The sequence below is a fragment of the Musca domestica genome, unplaced genomic scaffold (assembly GCF_030504385.1).
Source record: "Musca domestica strain aabys unplaced genomic scaffold, Musca_domestica.polishedcontigs.V.1.1 7, whole genome shotgun sequence".
In the NCBI taxonomy this organism is placed as follows: domain Eukaryota; kingdom Metazoa; phylum Arthropoda; class Insecta; order Diptera; family Muscidae; genus Musca; species Musca domestica.
This window is the reverse complement of record NW_026712383.1, coordinates 1,428,568-1,452,832: the sequence shown is the minus strand read 5'-3', so window position 1 is coordinate 1,452,832 and position 24,265 is coordinate 1,428,568. Positions and strand designations below refer to the sequence as shown.

The 24,265-nt window shown below is 34.4% G+C and overlaps 5 protein-coding genes across 5 annotated transcripts; 2 read left to right on the top strand and 3 right to left on the bottom strand.

Moving 5' to 3' along the window:
• Positions 1-11,302: 11,302 nt before the first annotated feature.
• On the bottom strand, positions 11,303-11,709 carry LOC131806132 (histone H4). The gene has a single exon (XM_059130057.1). It carries the CDS (start codon positions 11,673-11,675, stop codon positions 11,364-11,366), a length of 312 nt encoding a protein of 103 aa, XP_058986040.1. The 5' UTR covers positions 11,676-11,709; the 3' UTR covers positions 11,303-11,363.
• A 5,606-nt stretch (positions 11,710-17,315) lies between these two features.
• Positions 17,316-17,999, top strand: LOC131806206 (histone H1-like). The gene has a single exon (XM_059130165.1). The coding sequence runs from the start codon at positions 17,316-17,318 to the stop codon at positions 17,997-17,999; it is 684 nt and encodes a 227-aa protein (XP_058986148.1).
• Positions 18,000-18,880: 881 nt separating this feature from the next.
• Positions 18,881-19,255, bottom strand: LOC131806205 (histone H2B). Its single transcript, XM_059130164.1, has one exon. The coding sequence runs from the start codon at positions 19,253-19,255 to the stop codon at positions 18,881-18,883; it is 375 nt and encodes a 124-aa protein (XP_058986147.1).
• Positions 19,256-19,525: 270 nt separating this feature from the next.
• Positions 19,526-19,900, top strand: LOC131806204 (histone H2A). Its single transcript, XM_059130162.1, has one exon. It carries the CDS (start codon positions 19,526-19,528, stop codon positions 19,898-19,900), a length of 375 nt encoding a protein of 124 aa, XP_058986145.1.
• A 1,873-nt stretch (positions 19,901-21,773) lies between these two features.
• On the bottom strand, positions 21,774-22,179 carry LOC131806129 (histone H4). The gene has a single exon (XM_059130054.1). It carries the CDS (start codon positions 22,144-22,146, stop codon positions 21,835-21,837), a length of 312 nt encoding a protein of 103 aa, XP_058986037.1. The 5' UTR covers positions 22,147-22,179; the 3' UTR covers positions 21,774-21,834.
• Between the last annotated feature and the right edge of the window lie 2,086 nt (positions 22,180-24,265).

Genomic DNA, 24,265 nt, shown 5'->3' with positions numbered 1-24,265 from the left:
TTTTTGAATTATCCATTTTGATATTTTCCTTTAATTTGCAAAATTATTATCATTTTTGTACTCCCTCTTCGAAAAAAATGCAATGACTCATAAAAACAACCACCACATACATTTTGCTAACGGGATTTTTTTTGTCCATTTTGTTTTTTTCCTTTTCCCGTTAAACAAAAAATTGCTCTCTTTATGATTTTTGGCGCGACATTTGTCTATTTCTCTCATTTTATTCCCCTTCGATCATTTTTTTCTGTTGTGGACTATTCAATTTAACGGGAAAAATTCTCTGCCTTCAATTTCTACGAATTATTTCATGTGAATTTTAAAAATTTCCAGCTAAAATGTTGCCCTCCTATTTAATTTTTTTCAGGAATGATGTATGAAATATGTTTTTTTCATTTTCAGCAAAATTTTGAATTGTTTTATACGCATTTTAAGACATTTAATATGAATTTTCTCCATATGGAATTACAAAATTATTTATGCCCGATGTATTTAGAGAAATTGGTAATAATTTATTATTTTCAAAAATTGAAGAAGAAAATAATTGATTTGTTCAGAATTTTGATGTAAAATATAATTAAAAGTATTATAAAAAGGAATTCCAATAATATCTACCTTTGAAGTTGATCGAAAATCATTTTTGTAAAACGCAATTAATTTCATGACATTTCTAAGTGTTCTAGTTGATATTTGCCTGTAAAGAGGAATTTCTTTTTGGGAATATTTTTTTATAAAATTAACAAAAAATTGACAAAATAACGTAGAAAATGGCTTTTAATACTATTTTTATAAATTATAGAACAAATTATGTTAAAATTCACAAAAAATATTGCAAAATGAAAATACATAACCGTTTGTCAGTGAATGCCTGTACATTGGTAGTATGAAGTATTCTGGGGATTTTGTAACTTTTCCCCGTAAATTATGACTTTTTGTGAATAATGTTATATTTTGATGTAAATATACAAATTCTGAAATGTTTTTTAAGAAATTTTTATAAAACTTATTAAGATTTGAGCTTTCAAATTTATTTCAAGAAAAACTTTTCTTCATTGAAATTATGCCAACAAGAGGATTTCTGCTGTCATAGACCACATAATAATTTCAATTTTTTCACATAGTAAAATATGAAATTTCATCGATATTTTTCTTTGATCCTAAAGTAAACATATCAGGCTACATTTTCAAAAAGAATTTTCAATTAAATTTTCAGTAAAAAATTTGATTTTTTTAAATTTTAGTTGGAAATTTGTGATTACATTTTTATAATCTGCCAAGTTAAACGTTTATAATTCACAAACGGCAAGTGATAATTACACCAAACTTTCTTTAAAACATAGCCTGAAATCTATACTTTAAAGGTATAAAACATTTTTAGTGAAAATTATCAAAGCTTCTTCAGGAAAATTTAATTTCTCCGAAAACTTTTGTAAAAAATTAAACACGCTTCCACACAATCTTTCGAAAAATTTACCAATTGACTACTATGCACATCTCATCTTTTCGATGTACCTACACTTTAGCTCGCCGCTAACAAAAATAATAGTACACATAAATTTGTGAGTGTATTTGTGTTAACAGTGAAATATAAACCAAACAGTGAATAACCATGTCTGACGCCGCCGTTGTTGAAGCCACCGCCTCCCCAGTTGCCGCTGTTGAGAAAAAGGCACCAAAAAAAGCCGCTGCCAAAGCAAAGAAGCCATCAGCTGCCCCTACCCACCCTCCAACCCAGCAAATGGTTGATGCCGCCATCAAGACCCTGAAGGAACGTGGAGGTTCATCATTGCCCGCCATCAAGAAATACTTGGCCAGCACCTACAAAGTAGATGCCCAAAAATTGGCCCCCTTCATCAAGAAGTACTTGAAAGGTGCCGTTGCCAGTGGAAAATTGATCCAAACTAAAGGTAAGGGTGCTTCTGGTTCATTCAAATTGTCTGCTTCGGCCTCTAAGGAACCCAAAGCTAAGACTGCTGAAAAGAAGAAGAAGGCCCCAGCCGCTGGTGACAAAAAGAAGAAGGCTGCCGCCCCTAAAAAGGCCGCTGGTGAGAAGAAGGCAGCTGCCAAAAAACCCTCTGCCGCCAAGAAGACCGCTGAAAAGAAGAAGGCCGACAAAACAAAGGCAAAGGCTGCCAAGAAAACCGGTACAGTTAAAGCTAAACCAGCAAAGACCGCCGCCAAAGCATCTGCCACTAAACCAAAGGCACCCAAGGCAAAAACTGCAGCTGCTAAGCCCAAAAAGGCCGCAGCAGCAAAGAAGCCAGCTGCTAAGAAAACCGCCGCCAAGAAGTAATTTTTCCCAGAAAGATTACTTTTTCCACAATATTTTCGATATTCGAAAACATACTATCTAACAGCCCTTTTCAGGGCTACAAATTAAATTAAAAAAGAGAAAAATATTTTCAACAGTTATCGTATATATTTTGTTACCTAAATAAATAAGTAAATTTGTACACGTGTTTGATTTTGGGAAAAAAAATTACTTTCGCTAATTACTGTTCTTATTAGGTAATTTTATTGAGCCAATATAATCGTGGACGCCACTGGATTATTTTTTAACCCAGGTCATAAAAGATAATAAAATATTTAAATTTTTTCCTAATTACCCACAGGTCATAATTCTCGAAAATCCCCATAATTTGGTCAATTTTATAATTTCTACTTAATTTTGAAAATTTTGTCATTTTCATATTCTCTTCAAATTTCACAAATTTCATCCCAGAAATGACATTTTGGCAAAATATTTACATTTTCCATCAATATATTTTTTCCTTTGAAAATTTCTGCCTCAGCCTTATATTTCGTTGCTTTGCCGTTGTGCTGTAACAAAATGCTCACACATACATGATGCCCATTCGATGTTGATCAACGACGGCAAGGCAAATCACCACTAACACACGCACACATACACGACGACGATGGCTGTTATAGCATATCGCACAAGCAAGCAAGCAAAGGTTACACATAGGCACATATGCGAGTTAGCTAAATGCATGGAAAAATCATTGTATAGAGAAAAATATATTTCTTATGGAATTTTATTCGTTTATTACTAAATAATGATAAATTGTAGCTTCAACAAAAATATGATCTCTTTTGAAATGTTTTTTGTGGCCCTGAAAAGGGCCTTTTAAGGTAGTATTTCGACGCATGAAAATGAAAAATATCAAGACATTTACTTGGAGCTGGTGTATTTAGTAACAGCCTTGGTACCTTCACTGACGGCGTGCTTAGCCAATTCACCGGGCAACAATAGACGGACGGCGGTCTGGATTTCCCGACTGGTGATGGTCGAGCGCTTGTTGTAGTGGGCCAAACGAGAGGCTTCGGCGGCAATACGTTCGAAGATATCGTTGACGAAACTGTTCATGATGCTCATGGCCTTGGAGGAGATACCGGTGTCGGGATGGACTTGCTTCAACACTTTGTAAATGTAGATAGCGTAACTCTCCTTACGCTTGGTACGTCTCTTCGACTTATCGCCCTTGGTAATGTTCTTTTGGGCTTTGCCGGCCTTCTTTGCTGCTTTACCACTGGTTTTAGGAGGCATTTTCACTTATTATTTTTTTGAATCACACAAACACTTTTAACACTGTTCACAAATGATAACCAAAACCATTTACCATTTACCATTTTAAAATAACCATTTATTTAATTCATTTCATTGGTTTACAAAAATACTTAACGGTTAAAGTATGTGATAGTGATAAATTCCATTTACTCTAAGTATTTAATTATACATGTTATAGAGTCTACCATAAATAGTTTTTATTACTGCATATACATGCTTAGAATTTAATTCTTTACATTTAAGTTAATAATTTGTTTTTGTTTTGCCCAAAAAATTACAAAAAGGGGCTAATGTTTATAAATTTATGTTATCTTACAACTAAAATACTTAATATCTAAACTTAAAACTAACTATATACAATATTTACATAATTATTGATCCATTATATATACTGGATTTAGTGCAGGGTCATATTGATTATATCTCCTGTGGTAATAAATAAGTTTATTATTGGCAAATAATAGACCTTCCTCTTGTAACTTCAATAGAGCCACGGGTGGTAAGTGTTTTCGTCTTAGCAAAACATCTATGTTTTCGACATTATCAATGAAGTTTCTTATAATGCTGTTATCATTCGATTGACATTTGTCTAGAAATTTAATGGCTAGATTTACCATAAAAACGTCTATCCTTTGAAACGTTATGGCATCATATATTGATTTACTGGTTGGATGTCTAAATTCCCCATTGTCATTAACAATGGGTTTTAGGCCCAGTGCCATAACAAGAATTTTTCTTTCAAATCGTCTTATCCTTTCCATTTGTGCAGATGATATCTGCCCAAGCAGGGAAGGAATAAGAGATTGTAGGCCTTATTATCTGGCGATATATTAGGAGCTTGACTTGGGATGTGAGTCCATTTCTAGCCCTAAAAATTTTAGTATACGCCGTATAAATTTTTTTAGCTTTATTTAGGACGTGATCTATGTGCCTACAAAAGTCAAAGTTTTTGTTGTAGACAACTCCTAAATATTTTATTTTGTCTGATGGGCTAATTATGTCATTGCCCACTTTAATTGCTGGTGTGTACCTTCTTAGTCCAGGAAAGCATGCCCTATGCTTTCCATGTAACACGATGGATACACATTTTTGAACATTTAATTTAAGTCCCCATTTGTTAAAATATGAATATAATTCGTTCATGTAGATATTTAATTTTCGCTCTAATGTGTGTCCAAAACGCCCTCGCAATGCCAATAACACATCATCTGCGTAAGTCAATAGCAAAGCTCCTTCAGGTGGCGAAGGGATGTCACTGATGAAGATGTTGTACAGGACCGGTCCAAGCAGTGATCCTTGTGGAACACCTGCTTGGACTAATCGTTGCGCAGACATACTGTCACCAACTCTAACCCTATATGTCCTTTCCCTCAGAAAACTTGCAATCATTCTGCATATTTGTGTGCCAAAACCAAATGTTTTCAGTTTGTATATTACACCATTCTGCCACACGGTGTCAAAAGCCTTCGCAAAGTCGAGACCTACAGCCATTGTGCCCATTCTTCTCCTGTATCCATCCGTAACGTAGTTCGTAAATGCAGCTAATGCATGTACGGTGGAATGATTTGGTCTGAAGCCAAATTGGAAATTTTTTAGGATATTTCTGTCTTCAATTATATTTTTGATTTTTTCCAAAAGAAAATATTCAAACAATTTACCAAATGGAGACAGGAGAGAAATGGGTCTATAATTGCGGCACATTTTTTTGTCTGAATTTGGTTTATGTATCGGAATAACCAAAGCATTTTTCCATGCGTTTGGAAAATATCCGATATTTAGGCTGTGGTTAAATAATATTGTTATGAATATTAATATGGCATTTCCCGCTCTTTTCACTGCCACATCTGGAATCTCGTCGATTCCACAAGATTTTTTTGAGGGTCTTTTCATTATTGCTGCCCCAACTTTTGAAGGATCAACAAAACCACCTTCATGCCAGCAGGCTGCATTGCTAACCACTGACCCATCAGCCGCGAAATCATTGCCAAATTCCACCAGAGGTGTCGCATCTTCAACCCCTTCAACTGCCTCATTTATGAGACTGGAAAAGGAGTCAGGAGATGTATCATCCTCAATATGGTGTGCATTTTGCAGATGATGGGCAATTAATTCGGCTTTAGCAGTATCATTCGTTATCTGCTCGCCGCTGGCATCAGTAAGAACCTCTATTGATTCCCTAACAGCAATACCTGCAGCCCTTTTAACTTTACCATATGTGGCCGAATTTACCCTTATGTTTTCTAGCGTATTTTTATACCTATCACTTTCAAAGTTTATCACTAATTCTTTTATTATGATTCCTAAGTTTCTTATATCTGCTCTAAGGATGTTGTATCGCTCTGGGTCACCTGTCCTATGAAGTATTCTACGAAGCCTTTTTCTTTCTTTAATGAAATTCGTATGTTATTTGGCAATTCTCCCAATATGCGATTTTTATACTCACATTTTGAGACACATTGTTCTATAGCATCTTTGAAAACTCTATTGAGTCCTTCAATGGATGAGTCTATTTCATCTTTAGTAGCATTTCTGTCTATAGGTAATTCATGTTCCCTAAGACCATATTCCAATTTTCTTTGGAATCTATTTATATTCATTTTATTATAGTTATAGTATATCTTTCTCTCAGCAGCTTGTATATTGTGCAGGGTTATGTTAATTTCTACAGCTTTATGGTCAGATTCAAAATCATAAGTAGGAAGCAAATTTTGGTTTTCAGATATAATACCAGGTGTTGCAATAAAATAATCAATGAATGAGTCATTTATTAAATTTGGTCTTGTGGGACCCTCAGTCGGATATAGTGTTAAAATTGGGCTATTAAGTATGTAGTCATGTAATTCAAGACCACGTCTATTATTGATTTCTCCCCCCCAATCTTGATGTTTCGCATTCAGATCGCAACCAATAAGCACATCATTAGTTGCGCCTAAATTAGCGATGTTATCAAGACTAGAGATTTGAAATTCTGTGGCTGGACTATGATACAGGGCCACAATAACAATAAATGTTCCATCAGATCTGAATAATTTGATACCACAAGACTCAATTTCACCCGTATTTATCATAATTTTCTCTGATTTTAAATTATTTTTAACCAATATAGCTGTTCCTCCTCCTAAGCTGTTTTCCCTGCATTGTTTATGTAGAGTATATCCCTCAAAGTCAACCCTATGTTTATGAGACAGTTTATGTTCTGCCAGTAGTAATACGTCCGGTTTGTGCCTGAGTATGAAAATTTTTAGATAGTGTCTTCTCTCGATAGACACTATAGAATTGACATTGAGAAAAATACACCTCAACATTTGTAACCTTTAATATGCATCAAAAGGCTAAGTATGGCAGTAGGTTTACCTTCAGCCATACTAATCTCCTGATATTGAGTTTGAAACTGCTCCAAATCTTTTAAAAGATCTGGTAAATTTTTCCCAAATGAATTAAAACATTCTTTGGTAATTGTACTTGCCATACTAGAAGGGCTATTAGAGGATTCTTTTGGTATTGAGTTTATTGGATTTTTGCTCAATGGGGTATTTTTCCTAAGGACAGAGGCAAAGGTTGCCCCCGTTCGAATCTCTTTTAGACGTTCTGATCTTTGTCTATCAATATCTACTCTCTTTTGTTTTTCTTCTTGTTTTTTACGAAGAAATCCTAGTCTGATTGGACAATCTGGAGAATTTGCCATATGTCCTTCAGTTTTGCAATTAATGCATTTAATTGGCGGTCGCTGTGGTCCAATCATGTGTTCACCATCAATGTTATTTTCATTGTCATTAGAGACAATGATACATTTGTCGCGTTCATGAGATTCCCCACATCTTTCACAGTGGTATGGCATGCCACAATTACTTGCAACATGCCAATAGCCCTGACAGTTACGACATTGAGGAATGTCTTTAGCCTGATATTTTTTATATACCACATCACAATTTATGATTTTTCTAATTTTATATAGTTTTTGGATATCTGTCGATCTGCTAAATCTGATTATCCATTTGTTGGGAGAAATATTTTTATATATAGTATATCAATAGAAAATTCTAAATTTAAGAGAAATTCTTTAATTTGTTCTTCATTATACTCTTCTGAGAGTCCTTCAACTACTACAGAATAAGGTAATAACTCCTTAGGAGTGTGTGTCTTGAATTGATATTTCCTCTCTCTCAGGAGGGATTTAACATTTTCAAAATTGTCAAGACCCTGTATTCTAACGGAAAATGCCGTTTTTCTAATAATCTTAATAGAAAAATTATTTTTTCCTATACGAAGATCTAAATATTGGCTAATTCCCTGAAACCTGTATTATAAACCATTATAGGTGGTAGTTTCTTACCCTTAATCGGGCCTCTTTTGTTGGGTGTTTCTGTCCTTGTTTTTCCTGCTGATGCTGCTGTTGATGCTTCAGTTGCTGGTGTTGTTGCTGCATTTGTTTTTGCTGCTGTTGTTGTTGCTGCTGATGTTGTTGCTGCTAATGTTGTTGATGTTGTTACTGCTGTAGCTTGTTGTTTTTTTGAGGGTCCATTCTTGATTGATGATTTTTCTCCCCCAGGCAGTTTCGGCGTCTTGCCTGCCTTTACTGGATTACGGCCTATATCCAGCTCTTCACTTGGTTCATTTTCAATGTCCATATTATTTGACATTTGTGATTGTTCGGCTGCTTCAACTTCAATTGTTTGGTTGCTGTTTTCCACGGCTACTTGTTTTTGTAAAGTAGCTATAACTCGCTTATAGCTGTTTTCCTTTGAGTGGGCTTCTGCCAATTGTTTGGATGTGAAATCTAGCTGACTGCGTAGTGATGTTATTTCAGTCGCCAAAATTCGGTTGGATTCTTCTAATCGGCTTACAGACTTCTGTAGTTCGGCAATTGTAGCTCCTACTTTCATATTTTCATATGCGCTGTCTGCTTCACGCTTGCTGTGCTTCCTCTTCTTTTTCCGCACGGTATCCGATAGGACCGTACGAGAAGAGTCGCTTGTTGCATAGTTTTCGTTGCAGAGTATTACTTCATCTACGCAATATTTAGAATTTGTTGCTATGCCTGTTGTAGCTGCAGGCAACACTCCATCCTCTTCTTCATCCATGGTAGTTGTGCCAGCGGCAAAATGTATGGCCACTGACGTTTTATACTATGCCGTAATAACCACAATATACGACAGTAGTAATTTGCCACAATTTGAAACAAATATTTTATCTCCAAAAATTGTGGTTTAGTCACTTTTCACTTATTATTTTTTTTGAATCACACAAACACTTTTAACACTGTTCACAAATGATAACCAAAACGGGCAGCTATACAGAATTTGTAGATTGTAGTCGACAAGAATTTCAGGTAGTCACAGCTAGCAGGCACACACAAGGCAAACCACCCCATTATTGAAGAAATGTGTGTGTGAGAAAAGTATAAATAGCACGTTTCGATCCGAAAATTTTTATCATTTGTGTTTTTCAGTGCTTAAGTGAAGTGTTTAAAACTAAAATAAAGTGAAAATGTCTGGTCGTGGTAAAGGTGGCAAAGTTAAGGGAAAGGCAAAGTCCCGTTCCAATCGTGCTGGTCTTCAATTCCCCGTCGGTCGTATCCATCGTCTGTTGCGCAAAGGCAACTATGCTGAGCGTGTTGGTGCCGGTGCTCCCGTCTATTTAGCCGCTGTCATGGAATATTTGGCTGCTGAAGTCTTGGAATTGGCTGGCAATGCTGCCCGTGACAACAAGAAGACTCGTATCATTCCCCGTCACTTGCAATTGGCCATCCGTAACGACGAAGAATTGAACAAATTGCTGTCTGGCGTTACCATTGCCCAAGGTGGTGTATTGCCAAACATCCAAGCTGTTCTCTTGCCCAAGAAGACCGAAAAGAAAGCCTAAATTATTTCGAAAGGTATTATGGAATGAAAAAGAAGAAGAATACAGACCATCGTATGATTCCATAGAAAAATCAACCAATCCGTCCTTTTCAGGACGACAAAAAATATTTGAAAAGAGAAAGAAAATTGCGTCAAGCTACATTTGTATGAAAAAAATAAAAATTCTCAATAATTTTGTATTAGCCGTTGGCAGAATAACTGTTTTTCAAGTTCAAGTTCAAGTTTATTTTTTTCATCTGCTCTCTACACATAGTTATTTAATAACTTATTAACTAACAATATTTCTTAAGTCTATAGATTAAAAATACTTAGCATAAAGTCTTATTTTTCTAAGTTTATCTAAATAATACGATAAGGGGGGGTCACACATTTAATGTTACCTAAAATTAATTCAAAAAATTCTATAATACTTTAATGTAAATAAATTAACATTAATGAATTCCCTTAAAAAAAGATGAATAAAAAAAGGGACCCTAAATAACTGTTTTTCGTTGTCAGTTGCATATTTGTGTTGTCGTTGTTGTTGTCTCTTATGATTTCAGGAATAGAGCGAGCGCGAGAGAGGAGAGATCGTGGCGTCACCAAATGAGTATGTATACTATGAGGTAGAAGAAGAAGCATGTGGCAGTTGGTGGTGGCTGGCTGGCTGGGTAGTAATTTTATGTGAAAAAATCGTACCCCGGCGCATTCTTGGGGAAGGCATAAAGTAGACGATTTGCAAGGGAATTTTGGCGGCAAAGTAGTGTTTTGGTGGAAATAAATCGACGCATACATGAAAATAAAAGCGCATTGTGGTGCTATGAAAAATTTGGAACCAAAAAAATAGAATAAAAGTAACATAGTAAAATGAAAATTAACGAAAATAATTACAAAGAAAAATAAAATAACGTAAATTAATAATTAAATTAAATTAAAATAAGAAAATTTTAGAAAATTAAGGCAAAATTAATGAAAATTTAAGCAAATTTTAATGAAAATATTTGAAAATAAATTAAAGAAATTTCGAATAATAAATAGATTTTATGAAAATAAAAGATACTTTAAATGAAATCAAAATTTTTTAAATTAATGAAAAGGAAATAAATTAAATAATTTTAAATAAAAGGAAAAGTGATTTTTAAAAAATAATCTAATGAAAAATTAAATTAATTGAAAATTAAATAAGAAATTTAACATAAATAAAATAAAATAAAATTAATTTAATGAAGAATTTTTAAATAAAATTCAGTGATTTTAATTAAAAAAAAAAAATAATGATTTTAATTTTCGATACAATTTTAAAGGAAATTATAAGTGAATAATTTAGAAATTTTTAATGAAATTTTTGAAAATAATATGAATCAACGATCTATTTATTAAATATTTTTAACAATTTAAAATAAAATTTTGAGAAAATATGCAACAATGTTTAAAAAAAGTCAAAATGAAATTACTTTGCTACCACAGCATGGTTGTTCTTTAGTAATATTGACTAAACAGCACCAATACATACATAAAGCGACGCTATGTTATACTCATATAATACGAAAAGGAAGAAGAAGAAGAACTAAATGTGTTTAGCGATGTGAGTTGCCGACGGCATGTTTGTGATCGGGAATAAAATACGAGACATCGGTAAAAGAAGGTTTTCGGTGAAAATATTCTGGAGAAAATTGAAACGAGTAAGTATTTATATTTTTTCTTTATTTGATTTTTAGACATTTTTCACGAATTGTGAGAAAAAAAATACGAGAAAGCTGAAAAAGAAAATTATTAGAAATTTTGACATAAAATTCTTATATTTCCTAAGGTAAGTGTTTATTTTTTATTTATTTTAATTTAAAAAATAGTTTTCAACAAGAAAGTATCTCTTTTTTGATATATTTTGTGGTCCTGAAAAGGACCGATTGTTTTGTTGTAAAAAAAGATTTCTCCAAATTGCGTCAAGAATTTGTTTAACCGCCGAAACCGTACAAGGTACGGCCTTGTCTCTTCAAAGCATATACGACATCCATAGCGGTGACGGTTTTACGCTTAGCATGTTCGGTGTAGGTGACAGCATCACGAATAACGTTTTCCAAAAACACCTTCAGAACACCACGAGTTTCTTCGTAAATCAGGCCAGAGATACGTTTTACACCGCCACGACGAGCCAAACGTCTAATAGCTGGCTTGGTAATACCTTGGATGTTATCACGGAGCACTTTCCTGTGACGTTTAGCGCCACCTTTTCCCAAGCCTTTACCACCTTTACCACGACCAGTCATTTTTTCACTTTAGTTTATTTCACTTATCACTTCACGAACAGTTTGAGCACTAATGTTTTTTTCCGGCGATTCCGCTCGTATTTATACAAAATTTGAGGCTCTCTCCAACCATTTAACGCACAAGTAAAGTATGTACAGTTATATGTGTGTGTGTACATTTGCCGTTAGTATTGTATGTTCTCTCTTGTGTGTGCGTGTACATTTGGTATACGGATAGGTAAGAATTCACTAACATATCAACCCCGAAAGTTGATGCTAACAGCACAATTTTCTATAAATACTCGTTTTCGTGGCGATGGCAACGTTTTATTCGATTTGTATCAGAATGGTGAAGTTCTAATAGGAGGTGACCTAAATGCCAAACACCCATCTTGGGGCGGTTCTGAAACTGACGCTAGGGGTAGGGCATTAGCATCGTATTTGATAGATTGTCCTAATTTCGAGATTTTCTCAGCTGACTGTCCCACAAGGCCAAATGACTCAGGCGGATCCTTTATTGATGTGTTTCTGCGCACCCCAGGTCTGCCATTGGTGGGCGGTAACAGAACCGTGTCAACCTATGATTTTGAATCGGACCATAGGGCGATAGAGGTCATTCTTTGGTTGGGTGGTTTCCTCACTGGGGAACCGAACTTGTACCGAAACTTCAACAAGATGAACATTAATCGTTTCAGGAGAGAGATAAATCAGGGTCTTACTGACATTTCTCTCCCTGCTGATACAAATGTCTCCGTCGAACAGATTGACAGAACTGTTTGCAATCTGGAAACGATTTTTAAGAACGCCATAGAGGTCTCTGTCCCGAAGCAAAGAAGTAAGCATTTGGCCCTAGGAAATCTTCCCCCTAGGATACTTGGTTTTATCCAAGAACGCCGTAGAATCTCTAGAACCCTACGTAGATCCAATGACCCATCCAGATTTTCGACACTTAGGGCTGACATACGTAACTTAGACCGTATTATAGAGGACTCAATCCGAATATTCGAGCAGGAGCGTTATCAAGGCCTCTTAGAAGGAATTAAAATAGATAATAGAACCTTTGGACAAGTTAAGGCCGCCGCTGGACTTACTTACAGGGAACCTATTGGCGACTTACTGGATGGAAATGGTGAGCTAATCGTAACAGATACTTTGAAATCCGAAGAAATTGCGGATTATCTGCAAAGTGGGCTTAGACCAGTGAATGGACCAATAGATTATGACTTCCGAAGCTCTGTTAATCGGGTTGCGGAGGACATGGATGATTTGGGCCCTATGGTTACGTTTTGCTCTACGTTTACTGCAGACGGTACCTCAATTGACAGTCCCTCCAATTGGGAGGAAGCCGGCTTCATAAGCCCAAGCGGAATACAAAATGCTCTTGCATGTAGACCGGCAAAAAAGTCATGTGGACTAGACAGAATCCCAGACATCGCTTTGAAAAAAGCTGGTAATGTCATTTTTGTATTTCTATCTATACTTTTTAACCACTGCTTAAATCTAGGCTACTTCCCGAAGGCCTGGAAAAGAGCTATGATAGTCCCAATTCATAAGAAGGGATCCCCTCTGAATAGATGTGGAAGCTATAGACCCATTTCATTGCTATCTGCCTTTGGAAAGCTCTATGAGTCGTTCATATTGAAAAGGATTAGAACCATTGTTGAAGACAAAAGGATCCTTAAAAATAGCCAATTTGGCTTTCGTATAGGCCACTCGACCTCACATGCTCTGACGGTATTTGCTTCTTTTGTTGTTAAAAGGCTTGATCAGAGACATGGAACCATTGCCATAGGACTCGATTTTGCCAAAGCGTTTGACTCCGTTTGGCACAACGGCATTCTCTACAAGATGAAACAATTAGGGTTTGACCACCAAACATGTAGATTGATAGCCAGCTTTCTAAGGGATAGAATCTTTAGGGTCAAGGTAGGGGAAAGTCTCTCAAACGAGAGAACTGTCCTGGCAGGAGTACCCCAGGGTTCCCTTTTGGGCCCGATCCTTTATAATATTTTTGTCAGTGATATGCCTGAACCCCCCACAGGCGGTTTGCAACTCCTATATGCCGATGACGTCATCTTGGCAATGTCTGGGCCGAGGGCTAGTACACTTACATCCCGAATTAACATGCATCTTGAGGAACTACATAGATACTTCTCTATGTGGGGCCTCAAGCTGAATGTGGGCAAATGTACAGCCGTCGTTTTTAAAGGAAAGTCTAGAGTAGTGTATCCTAACTTTAGATCCTTTAAACCAGTCCTAACAATAGCAGGAGGAACCATACCTGTGTGTGACAGGTTAAAGTACCTGGGTGTAATGTTCGATGAAAAATTAGAATTTATTAGGCATGTAGATTTTATCTTAGAAAGGGCTAAAAAAATTTATTTTGGCTATCATGGCATATTACGTCATAGCGGTGGTCTATCAACTCAGGTAAAACTCTTGATTTACAAGCAAATAATTCGTCCAATTATTTCTTATGCATTCCCTGTGTGGTTTCTGATATCTTCCAATCAGATGGACAGATTGAGAAGATGGGAAAGATCCATCTTAACCTACTGCCTGGGACTAAGAACCACGTGCAGGAGCGATGGATCAGTCAGATCGCCTTCATGTAGGGTAACGTACGATACAGCAAATATTGAAAGAATTGATCGATTTCTCGTAAGAGGTGCATTAAAATTCCTGGAGACAGCACAGAATGTGCAAAATGAACTGGTCACAGGATCCCTGCAATACCAATTCGACTCAAGTTCCTTAAGAACAAGAAAACATCTACCACCTGTTGCGCTTTCTAAACTAGGGGACGAAGATCTCCTCTTTAATAATGAGGGAAAACTCGTCTTTTACCACAGAAGGTACAACAGCATGGACATCAACAACACTGTCTACATCACAACGCAGTGATTGTTTACCGTATTGTACATATTTGTAAATAGTAGGTTAAGTTTTGTTTTAGTTTAGTTTTAGTTCTTAGTGGTAATCTCTAGTTTTAAGATACATATATATATATATATATACTTTGCCCTTTTTATGTTTTTTTTTTTTTTTGGGGCTTAAAAATGCATCATTCAAATTATTGAATTAAATTTTCTAATTGAATTTTTCGCTCGCGGTAATCCGCAGCATAATCTAATAATAATAATTATTTTTAAGAAGGTAGCGCAAAGCCACATGTTTAGTTATAGTACTTTAGCAGTAAGTCATTCTGTTTATCTTTAAGTTTCTCTCAATAAAAAATGGCTATGTTAAAAATCAAAATCAAATCGATGGCAACGTTATTACAGTGTCTACCGTGTTTGTGTGCATATCTCTAGTGAAGTGAAAAAAATTCAAGTGAAAAATGGCTCGTACTAAGCAAACTGCCCGTAAATCGACCGGTGGAAAGGCTCCCCGTAAACAACTAGCTACCAAAGCTGCCCGTAAGAGTGCCCCAGCCACCGGCGGTGTTAAGAAGCCTCATCGTTTCCGTCCTGGTACAGTTGCTTTGCGTGAAATCCGTCGTTACCAGAAGAGTACTGAATTGTTGATCCGCAAATTGCCCTTCCAACGTTTGGTTCGTGAAATCGCTCAAGATTTCAAAACTGACTTGCGTTTCCAGAGCTCTGCTGTTATGGCCTTGCAAGAAGCCAGTGAAGCCTACTTGGTTGGTCTTTTCGAAGATACTAACTTGTGCGCCATCCATGCTAAGCGTGTCACCATCATGCCTAAGGATATCCAATTGGCCAGACGTATTCGTGGAGAACGTGCTTAAATTCTTGACGTTTTAAAAGCAACAATTTTACAACAAAACAATCGGTCCTTTTCAGGACCACAAATATTTTACAAAAAAGAGATATTTTTACTCAATCTACAATTTTTAGTATTTTTTTGAAATAAATAAAAATAATTTAGGGCTATGATTATTTTTCAACAATTAACATTTTTTATAATAAAGATATATTTTTTGATGTTGTTTTTTTTTTTTCGTTGATGATTTTTCGACACTTTATTTTTTTATTTAATTTTTTTATTTTATTTTGATCGAATATTTTATTTTTTGAATTTTATTTGAATTTTTTGAATTATCCATTTTGATATTTTCCTTTAATTTGCAAAATTATTATCATTTTTGTACTCCCTCTTCGAAAAAAAATGCAATGACTCATAAAAACAACCACCACATACATTTTGCTAACGGGATTTTTTTTGTCCATTTTGTTTTTTTCCTTTTCCCGTTAAACAAAAAATTGCTCTCTTTATGATTTTTGGCGCGACATTTGTCTATTTCTCTCATTTTATTCCCCTTCGATCATTTTTTTCTGTTGTGGACTATTCAATTTAACGGGAAAAATTCTCTGCCTTCAATTTCTACGAATTATTTCATGTGAATTTTAAAAATTTCCAGCTAAAATGTTGCCCTCCTATTTAATTTTTTTCAGGAATGATGTATGAAATATGTTTTTTTCATTTTCAGCAAAATTTTGAATTGTTTTATACGCATTTTAAGACATTTAAATATGAATTTTCTCCATATGGAATTACAAAATTATTTATGCCCGATGTATTTAGAGAAATTGGTAATAATTTATTATTTTCAAAAATTGAAGAAGAAAATAATTGATTTGTTCAGAATTTTGATGTAAAATATAATTAAAAGTATTATAAAAAGGAATTCCAATAATATCTACCTTTGAAGTTGATCGAAAATCATTTTTGTAAAACGCAATTAATTTCATGACATTTCTAAGTGTTCTAGTTGATATTTGCCTGTAAAGAGGAATTTCTTTTTGGGAATATTTTTTTATAAAATTAACAAAAAATTGACAAAATAACGTAGAAAATGGCTTTTAATACTATTTTTTATAAATTATAGAACAAATTATGTTAAAATTCACAAAAAATATTGCAAAATGAAAATACATAACCGTTTGTCAGTGAATGCCTGTACATTGGTAGTATGAAGTATTCTGGGGATTTTGTAACTTTTCCCCGTAAATTATGACTTTTTGTGAATAATGTTATATTTTGATGTAAATATACAAATTCTGAAATGTTTTTTAAGAAATTTTTATAAAACTTATTAAGATTTGAGCTTTCAAATTTATTTCAAGAAAAACTTTTCTTCATTGAAATTATGCCAACAAGAGGATTTCTGCTGTCATAGACCACATAATAATTTCAATTTTTTCACATAGTAAAATATGAAATTGCATCAATATTTTTCTTTGATCCTAAAGTAAACATATCAGGCTACATTTTCAAAAAGAATTTTCAATTAAATTTTCGTAAAAAATTTGATTTTTTTAAATTTTAGTTGGAAATTTGTGATTACATTTTTATAATCTGCCAAGTTAAACGTTTATAATTCACAAACGGCAAGTGATAATTACACCAAACTTTCTTTAAAACATAGCCTGAAATCTATACTTTAAAGGTATAAAACATTTTTAGTGAAAATTATCAAAGCTTCTTCAGGAAAATTTAATTTCTCCGAAAACTTTTGTAAAAAATTAAACACGCTTCCACACAATCTTTCGAAAAATTTACCAATTGACTACTATGCACATCTCATCTTTTCGATGTACCTACACTTTAGCTCGCCGCTAACAAAAATAATAGTACACATAAATTTGTGAGTGTATTTGTGTTAACAGTGAAATATAAACCAAACAGTGAATAACCATGTCTGACGCCGCCGTTGTTGAAGCCACCGCCTCCCCAGTTGCCGCTGTTGAGAAAAAGGCACCAAAAAAAGCCGCTGCCAAAGCAAAGAAGCCATCAGCTGCCCCTACCCACCCTCCAACCCAGCAAATGGTTGATGCCGCCATCAAGACCCTGAAGGAACGTGGAGGTTCATCATTGCCCGCCATCAAGAAATACTTGGCCAGCACCTACAAAGTAGATGCCCAAAAATTGGCCCCCTTCATCAAGAAGTACTTGAAAGGTGCCGTTGCCAGTGGAAAATTGATCCAAACTAAAGGTAAGGGTGCTTCTGGTTCATTCAAATTGTCTGCTTCGGCCTCTAAGGAACCCAAAGCTAAGACTGCTGAAAAGAAGAAGAAGGCCCCAGCCGCTGGTGACAAAAAGAAGAAGGCTGCCGCCCCTAAAAAGGCCGCTGGTGAGAAGAAGGCAGCTGCCAAAAAACCCTCTGCCGCCAAGAAGACCGCTGAAAAGAAGAAGGCCGACAAAACAAAGGCAAAGGCTGCCAAGAAAACCGGTACAGTTAAAGCTAAACCAGCAAAGACCGCCGCCAAAGCATCTGCCACTAAACCAAAGGCACCCAAGGCAAAAACTGCAGCTGCTAAGCCCAAAAAGGCCGCAGCAGCAAAGAAGCCAGCTGCTAAGAAAACCGCCGCCAAGAAGTAATTTTTCCCAGAAAGATTACTTTTTCCACAATATTTTCGATATTCGAAAACATACTATCTAACAGCCCTTTTCAGGGCTACAAATTAAATTAAAAAAGAGAAAAATATTTTCAACAGTTATCGTATATATTTTTGTTACCTAAATAAATAAGTAAATTTGTACACGTGTTTGATTTTGGGAAAAAAAATTACTTTCGCTAATTACTGTTCTTATTAGGTAATTTTATTGAGCCAATATAATCGAGGACGCCACTGGATTATTTTTTAACCCAGGTCATAAAAGATAATAAAATATTTAAATTTTTTCCTAATTACCCACAGGTCATAATTCTCGAAAATCCCCATAATTTGGTCAATTTTATAATTTCTACTTAATTTTGAAAATTTTGTCATTTTCATATTCTCTCAAATTTCACAAATTTCACCCAGAAATGACATTTTGGCAAAATATTTACATTTTCCATCAATATATTTTTTCCTTTGAAAATTTCTGCCTCAGCCTTATATTTCGTTGCTTTGCCGTTGTGCTGTAACAAAATGCTCACACATACATGATGCCCATTCGATGTTGATCAACGACGGCAAGGCAAATCACCACTAACACACGCACACATACACGACGACGATGGCTGTTATAGCATATCGCACAAGCAAGCAAGCAAAGGTTACACATAGGCACATATGCGAGTTAGCTAAATGCATGGAAAAATCATTGTATAGAGAAAAATATATTTCTTATGGAATTTTATTCGTTTATTACTAAATAATGATAAATTGTAGCTTCAACAAAAATATGATCTCTTTTGAAATGTTTTTTGTGGCCCTGAAAAGGGCCTTTTAAGGTAGTATTTCGACGCATGAAAATGAAAAATATCAAGACATTTACTTGGAGCTGGTGTATTTAGTAACAGCCTTGGTACCTTCACTGACGGCGTGCTTAGCCAATTCACCGGGCAACAATAGACGGACGGCGGTCTGGATTTCCCGACTGGTGATGGTCGAGCGCTTGTTGTAGTGGGCCAAACGAGAGGCTTCGGCGGCAATACGTTCGAAGATATCGTTGACGAAACTGTTCATGATGCTCATGGCCTTGGAGGAGATACCGGTGTCGGGATGGACTTGCTTCAACACTTTGTAAATGTAGATAGCGTAACTCTCCTTACGCTTGGTACGTCTCTTCGACTTATCGCCCTTGGTAATGTTCTTTTGGGCTTTGCCGGCCTTCTTTGCTGCTTTACCACTGGTTTTAGGAGGCATTTTCACTTATTATTTTTTTGAATCACACAAACACTTTTAACACTGTTCACAAATGATAACCAAAACGGGCAGCTATACAGAATTTGTAGATTGTAGTCGACAAGAATTTCAGGTAGTCACAGCTAGCAGGCACACACAAGGCAAACCACCCCATTATTGAAGAAATGTGTGTGTGAGAAAAGTATAAATAGCACGTTTCGATCCGAAAATTTTTATCATTTGTGTTTTTCAGTGCTTAAGTGAAGTGTTTAAAACTAAAATAAAGTGAAAATGTCTGGTCGTGGTAAAGGTGGCAAAGTTAAGGGAAAGGCAAAGTCCCGTTCCAATCGTGCTGGTCTTCAATTCCCCGTCGGTCGTATCCATCGTCTGTTGCGCAAAGGCAACTATGCTGAGCGTGTTGGTGCCGGTGCTCCCGTCTATTTAGCCGCTGTCATGGAATATTTGGCTGCTGAAGTCTTGGAATTGGCTGGCAATGCTGCCCGTGACAACAAGAAGACTCGTATCATTCCCCGTCACTTGCAATTGGCCATCCGTAACGACGAAGAATTGAACAAATTGCTGTCTGGCGTTACCATTGCCCAAGGTGGTGTATTGCCAAACATCCAAGCTGTTCTCTTGCCCAAGAAGACCGAAAAGAAAGCCTAAATTATTTCGAAAGGTATTATGGAATGAAAAAGAAGAAGAATACAGACCATCGTATGATTCCATAGAAAAATCAACCAATCCGTCCTTTTCAGGACGACAAAAAATATTTGAAAAGAGAAAGAAAATTGCGTCAAGCTACATTTGTATGAAAAAAATAAAAATTCTCAATAATTTTGTATTAGCCGTTGGCAGAATAACTGTTTTTCAAGTTCAAGTTCAAGTTTATTTTTTTCATCTGCTCTCTACACATAGTTATTTAATAACTTATTAACTAACAATATTTCTTAAGTCTATAGATTAAAAATACTTAGCATAAAGTCTTATTTTTCTAAGTTTATCTAAATAATACGATAAGGGGGGGTCACACATTTAATGTTACCTAAAATTAATTCAAAAAATTCTATAATACTTTAATGTAAATAAATTAACATTAATGAATTCCCTTAAAAAAAGATGAATAAAAAAAGGGACCCTAAATAACTGTTTTTCGTTGTCAGTTGCATATTTGTGTTGTCGTTGTTGTTGTCTCTTATGATTTCAGGAATAGAGCGAGCGCGAGAGAGGAGAGATCGTGGCGTCACCAAATGAGTATGTATACTATGAGGTAGAAGAAGAAGCATGTGGCAGTTGGTGGTGGCTGGCTGGCTGGGTAGTAATTTTATGTGAAAAAATCGTACCCCGGCGCATTCTTGGGGAAGGCATAAAGTAGACGATTTGCAAGGGAATTTTGGCGGCAAAGTAGTGTTTTGGTGGAAATAAATCGACGCATACATGAAAATAAAAGCGCATTGTGGTGCTATGAAAAATTTGGAACCAAAAAAATAGAATAAAAGTAACATAGTAAAATGAAAATTAACGAAAATAATTACAAAGAAAAATAAAATAACGTAAATTAATAATTAAATTAAATTAAAATAAGAAAATTTTAGAAAATTAAGGCAAAATTAATGAAAATTTAAGCAAATTTTAATGAAAATATTTGAAAATAAATTAAAGAAATTTCGAATAATAAATAGATTTTATGAAAATAAAAGATACTTTAAATGAAATCAAAATTTTTTAAATTAATGAAAAGGAAATAAATTAAATAATTTTAAATAAAAGGAAAAGTGATTTTTAAAAAATAATCTAATGAAAAATTAAATTAATTGAAAATTAAATAAGAAAATTTAACATAAATAAAATAAAATAAAATTAATTTAATGAAGAATTTTTAAATAAAATTCAGTGATTTTAATTAAAAAAAAAAAATAATGATTTTAATTTTCGATACAATTTTAAAGGAAATTATAAGTGAATAATTTAGAAATTTTTAATGAAATTTTTGAAAATAATATGAATCAACGATCTATTTATTAAATATTTTTAACAATTTAAAATAAAATTTTGAGAAAATATGCAACAATGTTTAAAAAAAGTCAAAATGAAATTACTTTGCTACCACAGCATGGTTGTTCTTTAGTAATATTGACTAAACAGCACCAATACATACATAAAGCGACGCTATGTTATACTCATATAATACGAAAAGGAAGAAGAAGAAGAACTAAATGTGTTTAGCGATGTGAGTTGCCGACGGCATGTTTGTGATCGGGAATAAAATACGAGACATCGGTAAAAGAAGGTTTTCGGTGAAAATATTCTGGAGAAAATTGAAACGAGTAAGTATTTATATTTTTTCTTTATTTGATTTTTAGACATTTTTCACGAATTGTGAGAAAAAAAATACGAGAAAGCTGAAAAAGAAAATTATTAGAAATTTTGACATAAAATTCTTATATTTCCTAAGGTAAGTGTTTATTTTTTATTTATTTTAATTTAAAAAATAGTTTTCAACAAGAAAGTATCTCTTTTTTGATATATTTTGTGGTCCTGAAAAGGACCGATTGTTTTGTTGTAAAAAAAGATTTCTCCAAATTGCGTCAAGAATTTGTTTAACCGCCGAAACCGTACAAGGTACGGCCTTGTCTCTTCAAAGCATATACGACATCCATAGCGGTGACGGTTTTACGCTTAGCATGTTCGGTGTAGGTGACAGCATCACGAATAACGTTTTCCAAAAACACCTTCAGAACACCACGAGTTTCTTCGTAAATCAGGCCAGAGATACGTTTTACACCGCCACGACGAGCCAAACGTCTAATAGCTGGCTTGGTAATACCTTGGATGTTATCACGGAGCACTTTCCTGTGACGTTTAGCGCCACCTTTTCCCAAGCCTTTACCACCTTTACCACGACCAGTCATTTTTTCACTTTAGTTTATTTCACTTATCACTTCACGAACAGTTTGAGCACTAATGTTTTTTTCCGGGTTCTTTATTGTTTCCCAAAATTCATTTATACATTTTTCTTAAAAACTATTATTTTATAACTAATCCTAGCAGAATAATTTCTTTTTCAAGGAATATAACTATTAGTATAATAAGGTAACAGGTAGACCAGCCCTTCTGAAAGTTAGGATATAAATTGACTAAGTCAATCAATTAAGGAGTATATTTTGCAAGAAAAATGGGTAAAAAAACTTGCAATGCATTTAAAATATATAAACTAGCCTAAAAAAAACTAAAAAACAAAACAAATAAAATAAATAAATAAAACAAACAAAAATTATAATTCATTGTACTTAAAACTACTATTTACACTATTTACAAGTTTAAATTTTACAGATTTTGTTTAATATTGGTCTGTTGTATATATTGTATCTTCAATGTTATATGTACCATATGGTCTGTTATAAAAGAGTATGTTGTCATTATTGTCAAATAACATATTATTATTGTTTAAATTTATAAGGCACATTGGAGAAAGGTGACCATCATTGGAAAGAAGTCTTTGAAATTGCTCGTCACTTACAGTAGAGTTTCTTAATAAGTGATTTTCATGGCTGACACAGCCCTCAACAGTTTTAATTGCAAGTTTGGTCATAAATTTGTCAATTCTTATGAGTTTAGCAGTATTGTATAAATCAATGCAAGATGGAGATGTGAAAGAACCGTCTGGCAATCGTCGAGTTTTCATATTTAGGCAGTAGCCAAGCATTTTTCGTTCAAAAATGCGGATTTTTTCCATTTGTCTCGATGAAACAGCAAACCAAATGGGAAATGCATATCCAATTACCGGTCTAATAAGTTGTTTATACAGGCACATTTTAACATTTGTACTAAGACCATTCTTCCTATAAAGTGCTCTGCTTATTCTATGAAAACTTTTTTTGGCTTTTCTTAGAATATAGTCAATATGAGCAATGAAGTTGAGTTTCTCATCTAATATAACTCCTAAGTATTTTAACTCCTTGACATTTTCTATTCTTTGCCCATTAATTATAACTGAAGGTATGAATTTCCTTCCATTTTTATAAAGTCTACCTTTTTTCCCTTTAAATGTAATTGCTTTGCACTTGTCTATATTCAGGCGTAATTTCCATTTATCAAAATACATATTTAGTTCTTCTAAATAATTATTAATTTTTTTGTTGGCAATTTTAGCTCTAGGGTGGGTGGCCGCAATTAGGATGTCATCGGCATAAGTTATTACAAGTGACTCATTTGCTGGTAATGGTATATCCGCAAGGTAAATATTATATAATGCTGGACCAAGAACAGAGCCTTGGGGTACTCCAGCTTTTATTGGTTTTGTAGTGGAACTTTCTCCTTGAATACATACAGAGAATGACCTATTTAATAAATAATTTTGGACAATTCTGACTAGTGAAATGTTAAATTTGAAAGTATCTCTCATTTTTTCTATTAGTCCTTCATGCCACACTGTGTCAAAGGCCTTTTCAAAGTCAAGGCTAACAGCTAGTGTGGCACTTCTATTATTTAAACCAGTTGCAATTTTATTTGAGAGTGTTACTAAAGCATGGGATGTAGATAGGTTCTTCCTAAATCCAAATTGGAAGTCCTTTAAAATACTATTTTTTTCCAGATGGTCATTGATTATGTCCAATAAGTATGTTTCTAGGAGTTTGCCAATATTAGAAAGTAGCGAAATAGGACGGTAGTTTTTAGGTGATGTGGGGTCTTTTCCTGGCTTAAGCACAGGTACTACACATGCGTGCTTCCATTTTTTTGGAAAGTATGCAATGTTTATACAGTGGTTAAAGAGTATAACAAATTTTGTCAGAAACGTGCTATTTATTTTCTTTAGAATAAAATTGGGTATTCCATCATCACCACTACTTTTTTTATTTTTTAAATTACTAATAATTAATCGTAAATTATTTAAATTTATCAATTTTATGTTTCCTAATTCATTTGAAATAGTAGACCCATCCGCTAGAACCTCATTTCCAAAGTTGAAAATTGGAGCTTGTTCCTCATTATTTTCAGGAGAGGAGAGAGCATTATAGCTATCCTGAATTT

Bases quoted from the DNA above. Each gene is read 5' to 3' on its own strand.
- LOC131806132 (XM_059130057.1), bottom strand. From the start codon at position 11,675: ATGACTGGTCGTGGTAAAGGTGGTAAAGGCTTGGGAAAAGGTGGCGCT.
- LOC131806206 (XM_059130165.1), top strand. From the start codon at position 17,316: ATGTCTGACGCCGCCGTTGTTGAAGCCACCGCCTCCCCAGTTGCCGCT.
- LOC131806205 (XM_059130164.1), bottom strand. From the start codon at position 19,255: ATGCCTCCTAAAACCAGTGGTAAAGCAGCAAAGAAGGCCGGCAAAGCC.
- LOC131806204 (XM_059130162.1), top strand. From the start codon at position 19,526: ATGTCTGGTCGTGGTAAAGGTGGCAAAGTTAAGGGAAAGGCAAAGTCC.
- LOC131806129 (XM_059130054.1), bottom strand. From the start codon at position 22,146: ATGACTGGTCGTGGTAAAGGTGGTAAAGGCTTGGGAAAAGGTGGCGCT.